Genomic DNA, 16,390 nt, shown 5'->3' with positions numbered 1-16,390 from the left:
TTTGTTTCGGTGGCTGTAAGTGTCCACATTATTTGTATGTTTTGCATAATTGGACATAGATTGTTGGGAAACATATTGAGAAAAAAAACATCTTAACTGAAATGTGTAATCTTACAGAGTAATTTAAGATTGTTGTTATAAAGAAAAGTCTTAATGAATACAGGTGAGATTCAGTTTCTGTAATGGCAAATTGGGCTGCTATCCGAGATAAGATAGGATGGACAGCCAGTATTTCATTCAGGTCACTAACCTAACATGAACCGATGAGAGCACAGGGCAGACGCTAGACACAATTTCCACAGCATTTTGTAATTCACCCTGCGTGTGAAGGGAAAATTGTTCGACACGAAATGAAGACGAAAAGAAAAAAACTAAAACAAACAAAAGTGCTTGGGTGTAATTTTCTATCTGAAGTTGGAGCCTGGGAAACTATTCTGCCAGGCTGCTCATCAGACACAGACTCCGGGTGGCTGACAGTGGCGAACAGAGGTAAACGTCAATTAAGACATTACAGTAGATGACAGGCCTTAAGAAAACAGTGCTGAGAGATGCCATCTGGGGCAGACTGTGTAAACTGAAGGTGTCTGAACACGATGCTTCAGATAAGGCTAAAATGTTAGCAGCTTTAGACTTGTCAGGTTAACATGAAGAGGCATGAAGAAGACTTTTGGTAGCTTGTGTGCCTGCAGGCTGCTTATTTATGAATTTTATATATTTTCTCTGCATATTTGTTAATATGTTTTTAGAAAATGCAGTGATTTTGTACAAAACCTCTGACACATATGGGATGTGTTTCATGTGGCCAACATCCAGGTTTAGAGGTGTTTCTTGCAGCTTGGTAGGTCTACTCTAGTTAGCCTTAATGCTAAATAATGCCACATGAATGGCATTTTTATCCAGACTGTTTGAGCATACAAGCTCTTCTTCTGCAGTAGCCTGTCTCACACAAACACAGACACATCAGAGAGCTTCAGCAGCAGATTTTTTTGGGGTCTAATTCATTGTTTAGTGCCTTTTACTACTTTTGTTTTGAATGTATTATTTTGTCCAATCAGGGACATTAGAGAGTAGAATGGTTTAGAGACACCTAAAGCATTTACATTTTACCTCTTCAGCAGGTGCTCTAGATCATAACTTACGACTAGTGATGTTAAGGGTTCAGTGCTGAAATATACACCAAGCTAACAGGTAAAGTGTATTCTCAAAGTTTTTTTAACCAATGCAGGGTAAATTTCCTCTATCAAATAAATTCATGAGTCTTTCTTGATGGATTATTTTCCCCCCAGCTATTTCAAGGTCCATGAGAGCCGTGCTACTGATCTTTTCAGCATGCTTAATGTGTAGAAATTGATTTGGAGAGAAAACATCTCAGATGTGTGTTTTGTTTTCATCTATCTTTAATAGAACTTCAGAGAGCAGGAAGTGTGTGCGTCATGAAATTCGCCCTGGTTATCTGCTTTCACACGCTCTGGCCAGCCGCCTGCCCTCAAACAGCACCAAGCCCCACTGTGAGAGGGGTTGATACACAACTTACACATACATGTAGATCCACACACAAGATACTCATCATATAGCCATCATACATGCAACAGACATCAGCAATAAGCAAGTTTACATGTCTTTGGGTGCCCATTCTCAAGGATGCAGACATAAATGAACACCAGCAAGTCAATATTTTCACACAAAGCACAATTTGTTCAAAGCCAGAGGTAAAGATATATATATATTCAACATACAAACAAATGTGAATGCTGTTGCAGTCAATTAAAAGCCAATACTACAGTTGATCTTGCATAGTTTTGCAAGTCACTTGGAGGTTTTTAAGAGTTCAGCTGAGATTAACAGTCATGCATCTTGTTATGGAGAACTTCTCCTCAGGCCTTAGGTGAGGGTGAGAATGTGTGAGGTCAGACCATGTGACCTTTAGCTGAAGCCACTGGGCTGCCATTGGTCTAGAACAAAACCCCCAGACCCTCAACCTCCCATCTCCCCCAGACACAGAGCAGCCCTCTCTGCTGCCTGACCACTGCACTTATGGGCAAAGGGCTGAGACAAGTTGTGTGTTGGTATCTATCTTCTCTGTAGCTACATTTTTTCCGAAGCACATGTCGAACAAGTTTTGCTACCTCTGCTACAGCAGCCCTAAATGAAATACCTTGCTAAATATTGTGTGTGTCTGTGTGTGTGTGTGTGTGTATACATGTATCTGTGTTATTTATCTTATAGATATGTTAAAATGACTGAATTGAGTTTTGAAAGCAGCTCCTGCTGTGATTTAATTTGGGACTGTTGCATCACTGCCAACTTCAAGAAATAAACTATTGATCAGAACACACTGAGTGCTCTGAAACATCCGAAATCTGTGTCCACTTGCCCACACTCCCACTCTTTAATCTCATCAGGTAAAAACACAGACTTCAAACTCCACTCATTTGAAATAAATGCTTATTTGTTGTCTTATGTGGTTGAACAGAAATAACTAAATGCTTGATATTCATGAAGACAAGGCAGGCATGCTAAAACCAAAAAGGTTTTGATTTGACTATAGCTGATATCAGAAATTTATATCCACTTCAAAATATTTATCATGGAAGCTCAAATAGTTGCCATATCTATTTATTACATGCAGTAAATAAAGGTGTACCTGCTAAATGTTACTCAAATGTCTGGCATGAGTTGTTCCAATGAAAATTCAAATATCTCGTCTTTCATTCATTCTGTTTTCTTGTTTTCAGACAGCTCTTGCAAAAATATGTGTTTTTCACAAAATTTGCAAAAATTGAAATCAAGGCCTCATTAGCGTGTAATGAGACAACAAGCTCCCTGATATATCGCGTGCAGAGTTATTACCAAGCCACCTCAAGACTCTTCATCCCGCCGCTGCATGAATATTGAGAGATTGTTAATTATTTAGATTGGAGTTGTAACGATACGTGTTTGGATATTTGCACTTCCTTGCTTTTTATTTGAATTCCCCACTGGAGTGGAAGGGAGAGTTGTGTCGGCTCGGTGTGCTACTTCACATTGGATTTATTTTTAAATCAGCTGGCGGAACAAATCTCAGATTAAGATGTAGCCTGGTGTACTTTCAGTGTCCAAAAAATGAGGCAGGACAAACATGAATTTGGTTTAAACAGAGATTGATAATTGTGTCTTTCTAGGCACATTATAAAGTATATTATGTATATATCTCAGGTATTATTGTGCGTGGTAATGCCGGGAAGCATGTACTAGTTTTTCTACTTTAAAATGCGTTTGGCGAGGCGCATTGACTCTGCAGTGTCTGAATTTTAAACTTTAATTTCAGCTGATACGCGAGCAGGATATAAGAAGCCATGGTGCAAAAGCACGTTTATTTTTGTGAAATTTCTCTGCAGAAATGTGCAATTAATCATGAATGAACATGCAGCTAAAAGCACGTGTGTTGTTTTTCATTTAGACTAGAATGAGCTCTTACCTTGTGCGGGCTGGAGAAAAGAGGACAGGCTAAAGGTCTGCAGTCCTGTGCGCCGTTTCAACCAAATGAACGTTTTCCACGGAAGCCTCTTCTCTTCGGGTCATCCTCTGTTCACATGTTGATTGTGTGGATGTGTATTGAGGCCGCAGACTTGCGTATTAGCCTTCACAGCAGCCGAGGCGTATCCCCTGTCAGCTGATTATTGCTCCGCGTTACCGACTCCATCAAAAGCTGACACTTGTGCAACAAAAGGACCCGCGGATTTGTTTGAGGGAAATCTAATTCTGGAGTATGAAGAGTTCAGGCCGCAGGATGCGCAGCTCAGAAAATCAGTTGAATTCAAAGATGTAAAAAGGGAAGAATGCTCCTCTCATGTTTGTTATTTACCCGTATTTGTAAAAACAACATTTGGACTAACTGATTTATTTCTCCTCATAATAACCCCCCTGGGGAGATGACCTAAGGCCTCTTGCAGCATGACATCAGATCTTAAATCAGCTATTTCACCAGGCGGCCACATTTTCTTTTTTACTTGAATGTTCTAGCCTACTTAATTCTATAGTGATCCGTGAGTATAATTTAACACACAGCTCACATGATGAACTTTTTGAGTCTGAAAAGTGCACGCAGCTCAGCCTGCAAACCAGAGTCGCACTGTTTATTTGTCTCTTTTCTGCGGGGAGGGTTGCGGTGTCTCCGCTCAGCCTGCAGCCATGAAGCAGCACTCATCCCCCGCCTCCACCCGTCAGCCTCGGCCCACATACCTCTGTATCTCTGTGTGCGCTTGTTTGCTCAAGCTTGTGAATCATAGTTTCCTTAGCTTTGTTTTGCTTTGGCGCATTTGCGCGCTATAAAGCATGACTTAAAAGGTGCCAAGTTAAAAAAAGAAAACAACAATGGGAAGGCAAACAGATGCATGTGTAAGTCAGGTGGGCTGCATAAAGATCATTTAGATTTAGATTAAGCAGCGATTCTTGCTTTACAAATATGAATATAAACTCTAAACAAAAACCCTTTTATGGTTAATTTAGAACTCTGTTACATTTTATAGATCATAGTAATAAATTCGTCAGCAAAATGTGAATTTGGACACAAGCATTTTTGTAAAATCCACATTAAAGCATTAATTGAATCAAATGGGCTAATGTATTTAAACTGAATTGTTTTCTGATAATCCTCTTCAGAGAACTGTCATCTTCTCTCTCTTCTGAGTTCAAACACACAGAGAAAAACAAACCCCAATAGACTGTCATTGTTGTGTGGTCCAACTCCTGTTTGTTGATTCCCGTGTTATTTCAAGCACCAGTGACCGCAGCCGAGGCCCTTGGCTGAGCAGGCAGACATGTATTCAGCAGTTAATCTGACGGAGCATCTCGCAGCTATGTGTATTGGAGCGACCCATTGTTTTCCTCTATAGATTAGCCGCACAAACCACACATAATCGAAAGGCTATAGACAGACTGTCATTGCCTTGCACTCCACTAACAGACTACTAACACAAAGATTCAATAATAATAAGTCCCCCATCAGAATGTTTTTGAACAATATATTTACTTCCATTAAATAAAACACAATAGTTTTTTTGGATGTTGGAAAAAATTCCGTACCAAATAGTATACACAGAGCAAAAACCAAATAATTTGTGTCAGGAACATTTTTATGCTTCTTTTAAAATCCAGAATTGCTATTCTAAATCGATATTCACACAGACAATAATAAATTTATAATATGTTAGAAACACACAACTGGTGCGTTTTAGTATGTACATTCCCTTTTGTTTGCAAGCAAAACATGATTCCTTTTTAGGGTTTTTTTTCCACATGCGTTGATAAATTGAACCTGGAGGACTGGAGAGTTATAGCGCATTCGCCTCGACAAACAGGAGATGATAATTCAAATATATACAACCTTTTCAGTCAACAATTAACGTCCAAAATCCACCAGAAAAAAACCCTCACGACGAGCTATGAAAAATTAAAAAGGCCTTCTACTGTGGCACAGTGTAAAGCAGGCCTGGACTCATCAAAGGGGAATAAACAACCTAAAATCTCCCGTTTCCGTTTGACTCCGACCTGGAGTTGAGCTTGTTTCAGTGGTTCAGTCTTCTAGTGCCCTTTTTGAAAAAATGAAAAAGTAGTTGTAGTAGTCTCTTGTTCCTGTGGCCGGCTGTTTGTGATTATCCACACTGCAAAAAATGACCACCATAACATGCCAGTTGGACTTGTAATCACGTTCAAAATTATACCCCCCACCAAATAAATGTGTCAACAGCCTGCGTTGGAATAATCTCATTTGTTTCTTGATATGTCTGGAAATGTTCATGGCAAATGTGGCAATATCTTGAAATTCAGAATAATGCAAATCACACTCCAACTAGTATCAAGAAAATGCCATATGATCAAGACATTTCCTGAAACACATGAAAAAGTACAATTATCTCACCGCCATTGCTCCCTTTACAGAAAAATAACACTTAGCGTCACTGCTAGCCTCTAATGACTTGCTAAGGTGGTTATTTTTTGCAGTGCAGGTAGGTATTAGACTGGTCTGTCCACGGCGTATTGGCAAGCACTCAGATTAGTGGCCGGATTCTGCACACTGGCGTATCCAAAACTCGAATGCTGCTTGGCTTTCAGTCTCAGGCTGGCCAGGCTGGAGTTACAAGTGTCCCTGTACACATAAGGAGGGGTCGGAGGCGCGTAAGGGCACGCCGATGTGGGCACCCCCGAGTTGAGAGACGGGTTACTGAGGTTGTTCAAGTTATTGAGGCTGTTGAGACTGGAGCCTGGTACGCCGGTCACCGCCGATGGCACCATGCTGGAAGTCATGGAGGATATGGAGTTTGGCGGCGAGAACATGGTCTGCGAGGATAAGGGGTTGACATTCATGGAGTTGAAGAAGGGGAAGCTTTTGGTGGATAAGGAAGCCGGCGTGAGGCCCTTTGCGGCCCAGTTGTTGTATGTGTAGCTGGGGTACATGTCCTCATAGGGCTGCATGAGTCCATTGAACTGCGGGCCGAAGCCGTTTTTGCAAAGCTCGGCTTGTTGGTTTCTTTCCCGTTTCCTCCACTTGGCTCGCCGGTTCTTGAACCAAACCTATAGCAAAGGAAATATGAGAGCAGTTAGAAATTATTTTTGAATATTACTTAATCTTTTATAGCCTCTATGTCCCTTGCAATGGCAATCTGGGCAGAGAAACATTTTAATACCAGACACAACAACTTTAATTTTGGGGCACTGGTGCTAAATGTAAATCACATGAAACATTTAAACTTTATTTTTTCTAACAATTTTAATGCCCGCACGTCCAAATACTCTTTATCACTCCTTGCTTTCCTGTGCAGACCATTCCGCTTTGATTCCGTCTTTATCTGAGCAGAATACACACTGGGCTGTCACTGCACCATCTTAATGTAGAGAGGATGTGTATTCCTCTGCAGGCTGCCACAAACACACTGACCTTAATCACACAACACCAGGGCGACAATCGCAAAATACAAGCTTTGCACCTCTTTCACACGAACAGGAGAACACGACTGGTATCTGCCACTGAAACATGTCAATAGCCTGAACTGTTAACAATGTAATAACGTGTAATCACACGTAATTGGCATGTAACAAACAGTTACCTTTGTCCTATTTTATAATTGAATTACTGAAAAGATAAATGTGTTGAGAACCATAAATGAACGTGCTGAAATCGTTTATTTTACTTTGTGTGCAGAGAATTTCATTTATATTTAGCCTAATAGATAAACATATACAGTCTAATTAAATTGAGCTTGAACCAGCAGTATATTTAAACAAGACTCGGATTATTTGTTTTCCAGTCCATACTGTGTCCTACATTATTTCAACGACATTTCAGCCGTGCGTAAAGTTTGGTGTCCGCGCGTAACAATATTAAGGAATAGGGTATTTGTAGGTTTACCGGACAATTGGCACAAATTACCCAAAATTATACACACGAATTGTTTTTGTTTGCACCCAAGGGAATACTCACCCTGACCCGGGCTTCTGTGAGGTTGGTCCACACGGCAATCTCTTCCCTTGTGCTCATGTCCGGATAGCGATTCCGCTGGAAAGTGGCCTCCAGTTCCTGCAGCTGCTGGCTGGTGAAGTGAGTCCTCTGCCGCCGCTGCCGCTTCTTTTTAGGGTCGTCTGAAGAGTCGTCGTTTTTATTTTGGACCTTTTCTTTTTCTGTTAAGAGGAAAAACGTTGATTCAGTCAGGGTTCGGCGGGTTAAGGTCTGTGTGCTATAGAATACACATCCTGAATCCATGACACTGTTAAGAAATGGATGAAGCTGTTCACTGTTTGACTCGACCGAGGAAGACATGCTCTGATTCATAAAATAAACCAAATTAGGCCCTCGTTTTTCATGCTTTGAATTTTTCCATCATTTTAGTTTACCTTTTGATTTAATCTTGACACTGAGTAGCCTATATAAGTAAATCTCTAGCTAATTTTCGTTGACACGGGATAAACTCTTCATTTACATAACACGGAAACTTTTCACTACACCACACACGGGCCAGTGTCAAAACGAATTATCTGTGAGTAAAATGACAGCTTTAATCACCTATTTGCATGCATGTAAAACTGCCTGTATGTTGATTAAGGGGAACCGTCTTTTGTTTGATGTCAAGATGACATCTGCTGCGCCTTGCTTCGAACATCTGCACCCCGGGCGGTTCTTACCGACAGACTCCGGACTGGACGTGTCCGACACAGTGTGCACCTCTAGCCGATGTTTAGAGTCCACAGACCGCTGCAGCGGCTGCAAACTAGAGGCCATCGCCAGAGCCGTGTGTGTGGAGGCAAGTTTAGTCCCTGTTAGGTGGTGATGGTCTATGTTTAATGGATCCCTCATAGAGTTCATCGGTAAAAGACCGCAAAACTGGCTGTCAAAAGCGGTCCACTGTAGTACAACAAGGATAAGCGGAAAGTCCGTCGGCGGAATGTGTTCAGTTCTCCAAAAAAACGCACAGCAGAGCGGTTCCTCCTGGCGTTGAGATGAAACCTTCTTTTTGTTTTAACTGGAAAATGCTTTAAAATAGGCCAATGAGTGTTGCCATACTAGCAACGGTGCTAAACAGCGGCTAGGTCGGCTTACTATCAGAGTGACAAGGACAGGTAGGTGATATTAGATCCAGAGGCATACACACACTACACAGCTCTCTGTTCATTTCAGCTGTTGCCTGCCCACTGCCTATCCAACTGCGCCCCTCTCTAGACCTCCACGTCACCATTTTGCGCCCGCCCATATTCTCTCTGACAGGCACATCCATGTGGATTTGACGGTGCGCCTAACCAACCGGAGCTTGCAGAAACGAGATATGTGTACCAATGTGTTTATGCCAGGGCTGGCGCTTATTTTTCTCTTCCAAATAAAAGCATGTAAAGAGAGATGGGACGCATGGTGTACCCGCGGCGCTCAGAGGTGCCGTTGCGCAGCAGCCCAAGACCAAATAAAAATGAAAATAACACAGTTTGGCCTCATTTTATGAGATGGGTCCAGTGGCCCAGTAAAACGATGCCGTTCCATTGATACCCAAACTGAGTCGCAGGCGCTGTCACCGCAGTTTACTCAGGGACTCAATGTGGATAAAGCGATCCACGGAGCGGATTGTATTGAAGCCGTATGAAAAAGGATGCACACTGCAAACACAAAATCCCACTAAAGTACAATGATACTGTGAAAGGACACACGATTATACGAAAATAAAAGTTACTTCAACAGCCTGCTCCAAAAGTGTGCGCACTTGGCGCATCTGCCAGACAGGTACAGTATGTTAAAAGCACGTGCAGCTCACATAAGCTTGCTGCGTGGGGATACAGAATTTTAGTAGCATGTATTAATTCAAAGGCAGTGAAGTAATGGGAAGTAAACAGGTGGCAAACAACCATCAATAATTTGAATCCAAGCATTGTCCAACCCCGAAGGTCTAATCCATATTACGGTCCAAAACGTGATGAAACTGACCTAAAGTTGTTTACTCTACACTGCATCCCCGAATACAGCCCATATGATAAGGTTAACGCATTGTCAGTCATACTAGTTGTCAAATGCAGCGAGCCTCTTGATCTCCGCAGAGTTAAGGTTCAAATATCCACTAAATCAACGCCACCGCAGCCTCTGTTAACCACGCAGACTCAGTTTGTTGACCACGGATTACTTATCGGGGTGCTTTACTGGATATCTCTCCTCACTTTGCGTTTGGATCCCTCAGTCGTTCTCAGCCAGCAGTCCTGTAGTGTTGTTTTTTTTTTTTTTTTTTTAAATCTGATAAGACTCTCATTTGCCTAAGAATTTCTGAAGGAGGACTTTTAATGAGTTTGAGCTGATATGCCAGCATTTTTCACTATACCTATAATTCCCCAAAGATTGTGACGCTTAAGTACACACATCTAATCAAACAAATGCGACTTCAATTTTCAAGGTGGGTTACTGAGGGTGGAAAAATGTCAGCTGGGTAACAGGATGACGTGAAGTGATGGACTGATTGAGAGGAGGAGACGTGCACATTAAGTGACAAATGACTTTAAATGTTGACGGTAGTGTGGTCATTTTCCTCATTAACCTATAGCACATTGGATCATCATCATCATCATCATCATCATCATCATCATCATCATCATCATCAAATAACACAACTCCCATCTCCACGTGGCCAGGCGGACGTCCATTCAGCCAGCACATTTGGACTTGGCGGTGTTATGAAGTTACTGGGCTAATCCCGTGAAAGCCCCTGATATATAAATACCAGCAGACCATAGACCGTATGCATCTCTCTCTCTCTCTCTCTCTCTCTCTCTCTCTCTCTCTCTCTCTCTCTCTCCATCAGAACTAGGGAGCCAATCGCCTCTCATAAACAGCAATAAAACCATGTTCGGATGCTCTCTGAGTAATTAATTTAAGATGATACCTGTTTTAAGTTATAATCGTTCATGTATAATTTAATAGCAATGAATTTTATTTCATTAGTACATGATTTTTTCATGGCTAAACAATACACCACCCACTTAAGTTTCCAAACATTCACTAAAAGTCAGTTTAAAATGAGGAAAAACTATACACAAATATTGTTATTAGGCCCTATTTTAATTAATACTTCTACTACTACTGTCACTACTTCTACTCCTACTACTACTAATAATGATGTACATTAGATAAACTTGATTCTAAAAAGTTTTATATTTTAGAATCAGGCTACTATTAAAAATAACAATAATACAATGATAAACACTCTTCTACATGTCTTATTTATGCCACGCAGCAAACAGTCTGATGCTCCTTTTTTTTTTCTTCCAGCCATATTGTAATACTAAACTTGAAGTGGATTATCGGTTTCCTCTTCATTTCTACCTTCTGAATGCTTTATCTCTCTTCTGCGGATTACTGCGCGCAATAGGCCTCAGCCATAGAGGGCCATTAATTAGCAATTCAGTCAATATAGAGGGAGACGACAAAGCTTTTTACATAGGATTAAGGAGACATCAGATTCCTTCATTAGTATATTCCTCCTCACGAATGGGCTTTCATTATACATTTAGTTTCCCCCGGAGTCAATCCCACAAGCGCTGTTGACGCGGGTGTGTGTATGTCGTATTATCTTATTATTCCTAATCAATGGTCGTTCACACTGCGCAGCTATGAAGCAATGAACAGTCTGCCCTCTGTCACATAGCCTCATCAATGTCGGCTAAACGAAACAAAATGAGAGTTATTGGTTATTCGTTTAAGACCCTAACAAGACCTGATGTAATTTCCCCTCCACATTTAAGAATAATTAATAAATCCCAGACTTTGTCGAGCAAGGGATTTCCAGATTTTATTTTTATTTTATTCTTAGATGCTATTTAGGAACACATGCTGCAGTTAATGCGAATAGAATCAAAAATGGTCCACATTAACAACGTGTTGGTTTTGTCATTGTACAATGTTGTCCTTACTGTGACAACGACCAGTACATTGTAAATTAAAGGTTATAAGAAGATGTGTTAGTGGTCATATATGTCCAACTTCAAATTACAAAAATAACATCGTTGCAGAGCAGTCATGCTTGTCAAATCCTCCGGTGATGTTCTGTGTAGTCTGCCTGCTTCCACATTTGACCACCAGGTGTCCCTCTAAGACAGCAAACAACCTGGATTCACAGCAGCTTTCTCTACATTGACCAGCAAATAGGCCAAAATATCTGTGACAACTAAACATCTTTAATCAAACAAGTTCTATCCACTGCAAAAATACAAATAAAGCAGCTTGTTGCCATCACATTTTAGATGTTAGAATCTTAAATGTGATTTGTGAAGAGAACAATGAGAGATTATTTTGTGAGAAATCCATCAGTACTGAACAGCTATATTTTGGACAAATCAATGTTATATTTGCCTATTTAATTAAAGGTGTTAAGGTTGTTTTAATAAAGTCATTAGCCCACTAAGTAGTGCCAGAAGTTATGTTAAAATAAATCTGATTTCAAGATCAGTAAGGGGAATTAATAAAAAAAAATGCGGTAAATATTTATTTTTTATGTTAAAAAATACAATAATAAAAAAACAAACAAAAAACATGTATATATATATATATATATATATATATATATGCATATATATGTGTGTGTGTGTGTGTGTGTGTGTGTGTATGCCTACAATTTAAGCGACAACTTAATAGCAACTAATAGTCGTATTAAGTCACCAAAAATCATGTTTTATTATCGATGTATTAATTGTACTGTATTGATTGTTGTGGATCAGGTACTCACCTATTTGCGCGCAGGTGGTGGCCAGTTTGCGGCAGTGGGAGTCCATTATGGCAACTTGAGGACACTGCTTCTGTAGAAACAGACAAAAGAGCCATAATTAGCCTTTAAGACATGTAAACAACTCCCTGTGCTGGTCACTGACATACAAGACTACTTCTACAGTCAATATTTTTTGGAGTCAACAGAATAACAAATAGAACAGTGGTTTGCTAAGGCTAAGTATTAAGTATTAAACTTCCAAGAAAAAATGCTGGTGGTCCTCAAAATTCAGACCTTCAACGTGTATAAGAGCAGGCGCATTGCTGATTTATATATATATAATAAAGTAAATGCACAAAAATAGCCTACATGAAAAATAGTTGGGATGTCAGCCACGGTGCACTTACACTGGTTGCAAAACTGTGCATTTTAATGAATCTCATTCTGGCCTGAAAGTCTCGTTTATTGTCAAAAATGCGTATGTGATTGACTTATTTCCCATTTTAATTTCAAGAAAATCTCACTTGATTGAGAAAAAAATGGAAACAATATTATTTGCGTTGGAGAAAAATGAATAATCTCATCATTCTAACGCTCTTCTTTCTGGCTTGATTTAAGACAATAAAGAGTCTAAAACTCAATTTTATCGCACGTGTATGTCTGTATGTATTGTCATAAATTTTTCTAGTGAAAGATTGAATTTGTGTACAGTCTGAATAGCCTGTGTGAAACCCGCCATGTTTTGCATGAGCCGGATCTTGTGTTTTGCTGCAGCCTGCAGCAGTTGGAAGTGGAGTGATTCCGTTGTAAAATCATGGGATTAGAGTCTGATTGAGATGTCTGTCGGTGGGATATTACAAAATTCATTATCGCAGCCCTCATACTACCTCGATATGAAGTTACACAGATGGGGTTTTATTAGCCCAGGCTCACACTGTTTGCTTATGATAATTCAAGTTGGGGGGAATTTGCATGCAGTCATGCTGTTAACAATTTCCCCCAGTTCTTCTCTTCACCTGCTCTACATTATCTGTGAGGTCTTTTTTCACCGTTAATTCAAAAGATGCAGATATAGGAGGTTAAGTTTTACGTTGTGTACCTGCACAACCTTTCTTCTCATCCATCCTCTATATTTCCACAGCAAAATGAAATAGTGGGGGTAAGGCTGTAAGGTGTAAGGTTATTGCACGCAGCTCCGTGTTATCTAATCAGCGAGGTTTAATGAGGGGTGCCTGCAATATTTCAGCCTGCCATTGCTGTACCGCGGCCTCTGAAATCACACCTTTATTTACGTATTTTACTCTATTTGTATTTTATTGTTTCAGAATGTGGACATAGAAGGATTTGTTTTGATCTATTTAAATTTGGAGACCTGACATTGAAGGCATGTAGGCCTTTCTTAAAGTTACAGGAAAAACACTGATATAAAATACTTAACATATATGAATAAAATTTGTAAAATACGTGATAAATTAGCATTTTAGGCAAAGAAAATCGATATTACTGCACCCTTATTACACATATGGGGGCAAAGAAGATTACCTCGCATTATAAATGTCTTAAAATATATTTAACACGCACAAGATTATTTATAACAATACTATTAATTTCTGATTGTGTTGTAACAGTGGTTTAGTGGTAATTACATATTTATTTCTATTTTTTCCCTAATGTATACCACAGTGTAGATCTAATATGTTTAAAAATACAGGGGGCCTGCATAGTATTATGATCGCTTATATTAATCCTGTTCATCCATTTATTCTCACTTCACGGACGCTCTCTGCTCTCACCACCAACAGTTGATATGCATCAGTGACTCACATGGCATCAGGCCCAGTGCAGACAGAAATCTGGCATTGCCTCGCACTGGCTTTACTTCTGAAATTAACACAGTAGAGCATGAGACTGCAGCATTTACCTAGAGGTATATCGACTAACCTCCACCATATGGTTCTGTATTAATTAAAGGCGTGAGACCGTGAACTTCGCCCCTTTCCCCCCCATTTCCTCCCTATAATCCGAAATGATGCAGAGGAGTATAAAACATATTTGAACTCCCGTTACTCCTCTTTTTTATTAACAGGGATTTAGGAGAAAGACTCACCATTTAATCTGGGAGAGTTTAGGAGAGTATATAAACTTTGTTTGTTGGGTTTACCCAAATGTTTATAGGCTACATTTAATTTGAATTTAACAGTTTTCTTATAGTTATCACACACTGCAGTAGAATACAGTCTTTTTACCCTCCCCGTCTTTTTATTTCCCCACACTCCATCACCGCTAATGACACATCATGATTATCCGCCGACCTGTAAGGCGAACCTTGCCCTCACATCACTTCAAGCTCCTTTATGTTTCAGCCACGACTATGAAATTCACAGGAGAAACGCAAGGAACAGGCACGAAAAACACGAGGTGGAACAAATTCCCTCACTTGCATTAACTCACATCTCAGTTTTATTTCTTTTTTACTCCTTCACTGCACTTACCAGTTGTTGACACCGGCGGGGTTCGATTTCCCAGCCGTCGGCGTTTTATTCTATAGTGAAGAGATAAATTCCAACGTCCGAACACACTCAGACACCAGTAGTTGTGTTTACAGCGAAAATTCAGGCAACTTCAAGGTCCAGTAACGCCGAAGTCTAAGTTTCTGTACCGAAAAGTGAGCGCTGCTTGGATGTGGCTCCCCCGCTATGTTATCCAAAAAAAAGAGACGCGGCGCTATCTTTAGGGTTGTTTCATTTATGCGCATAAATAACCATCTGTTTACAGTGTGCGGAGAAATAGCGAAGGAGGCGCTTTCATCCGAGTCTCCCCTTGCTTCGTCCTCGTCTGTCTTCCTCAACTTTTTCCCCCTTGAAAGACGCTCCAAGAGTGGCGCATTTTTTCCTCCCTCTTTTGAGCTCAGTGAGGGACCCCGTGTGTTTGTGTGTGTGTGTGTGTGTTTGTGTGTGTGTGCTTTTAAAGGGGTGTGTTTGTGTATGTATGCGCCTGTGCCCGTGTAGTCTAGCAGAGGGCAAACTTGGAGCCTCTCTATTTTCAACAACAATCAAACAGAAAGTCGTGGCATCTTTAAAAACCACGCGCATGTTAAAAAAACACACACTGATATTCCTGTTAGCCCGCCCCGGTGCGTTCACTGTAACAGTGCACCCTTTGAGTTGCAGGCATGTAAAATAATGGTTCAATTTGCCTAAACCCAACCAGCAATTTACAACAAGTGACTCAACTGCTTATTATCTAAACTATGTGCGCGCAAAATAAACAATAGTCATAACCACGGATTCATGACTAAATCCACTTACTGGCAAATTTAAAGAAATGCTTTAAGTCAGAGTTACCCTACTGATTCCTATTCCAGCCTGTTATGTAATAAGTAAATTAGAGCCTAAGTAAGCCCCAATTAAGCTTATTGTTTGTCCATTTTGCGCACTGATAATAAAATAAATGAACAAATTTTAAAAACACAATATTTAGAATACTCGGAATTGTATGAAAAACAGTGTTTAGATGGAGACATTTGGCTCCTTCAGGTCCAGACAGAGCCCTATCATGTTGCGGATTTATGTGCAGATGAAGTGAACAGCTGGCTCGGATGCAAATGTTCTTTATAGATCCGTTTCGTTAGATACAGACTGATTTTCCATTCGCATCTTAAGTGAGGCGAGCAGACCGGACGTAGGCCTGCGTTCCCCGCACCTAATCCTTCTTTTACATTTTTAGTCATACTCCCATTAAACCGGTAATTCATGCGCACACCCACACGGGACTTTCCTGGCAAAAGGGGACCCTAAAGCGAAAACGCCCCCCCCCCCCCCCCCCCCCCACACCTTCCCCCTCTATCCACCGACCAAAATTTTTAGTGAATCTGGAATGGTTTGAATCCTGGTAATCCCAAACACATAAGAAATGCTTACTGCAGCCTTATATAGACTTAGAAATGAGTGGCGTTAATACAATGTTTAACAGATGATTAGATAAGGTTTATTTAGGCAGGACTACATACGTTAAATTAAACTAGTTTTTAGCACCGCCAAATTCCTCTTAGTCTACAAAGGCCCAAGAAGGCCATATTTTATTACTTTTCCACTAGAGTAAACACACGTGCAGACAGTGCGCGTTGCGACAAATGCAAACCAATATAGGAGAAATAAAAGAAAATGTGCATATTTGCCAACATAGCT

General features: G+C 40.4%; 1 protein-coding gene across 2 annotated transcripts; it reads right to left on the bottom strand.

The window, feature by feature from the left end:
• Positions 1-4,989: 4,989 nt before the first annotated feature.
• pitx2 (paired-like homeodomain 2) lies at positions 4,990-15,126 on the bottom strand. 2 transcript variants are annotated; one of them, XM_038700273.1, is made up of 4 exons: positions 14,696-15,126; positions 12,225-12,294; positions 7,460-7,656; positions 4,990-6,552 (listed from the first exon to the last, which is right to left on the bottom strand). In XM_038700273.1, exons 2-4 carry the CDS (start codon positions 12,268-12,270, stop codon positions 5,995-5,997), a joined length of 801 nt encoding a protein of 266 aa, XP_038556201.1. In that variant the 5' UTR covers positions 12,271-12,294; positions 14,696-15,126; the 3' UTR covers positions 4,990-5,994. The 2 variants fall into 2 exon arrangements, with proteins under 2 accessions (XP_038556201.1, XP_038556200.1); XM_038700272.1 differs by lacking the exons at positions 12,225-12,294; positions 14,696-15,126 and adding an exon at positions 8,158-8,676.
• Between the last annotated feature and the right edge of the window lie 1,264 nt (positions 15,127-16,390).

The sequence above is a fragment of the Micropterus salmoides genome, unplaced genomic scaffold (genome assembly GCF_014851395.1).
Source record: "Micropterus salmoides isolate LMB-PRFRI ecotype aquatic unplaced genomic scaffold, ASM1485139v1 Ms_hic_scaffold_5, whole genome shotgun sequence".
NCBI lineage: Eukaryota > Metazoa > Chordata > Actinopteri > Centrarchiformes > Centrarchidae > Micropterus > Micropterus salmoides.
This window is presented reverse-complemented; position numbering and strand designations above follow the sequence as displayed.

Excerpts from the sequence above, each read along its gene's own strand:
- pitx2 (XM_038700272.1), bottom strand. The coding sequence starts at position 8,338 with ATGAACTCTATGAGGGATCCATTAAACATAGACCATCACCACCTAACA. Across the intron at positions 7,657-8,157 it reads GTCCAGTCCGGAGTCTGTCG|AAAAAGAAAAGGTCCAAAAT; the intron begins GTAAGAACCGCC and ends TCCTCTTAACAG. Across the intron at positions 6,553-7,459 it reads TCACAGAAGCCCGGGTCAGG|GTTTGGTTCAAGAACCGGCG; the intron begins GTGAGTATTCCC and ends CCTTTGCTATAG.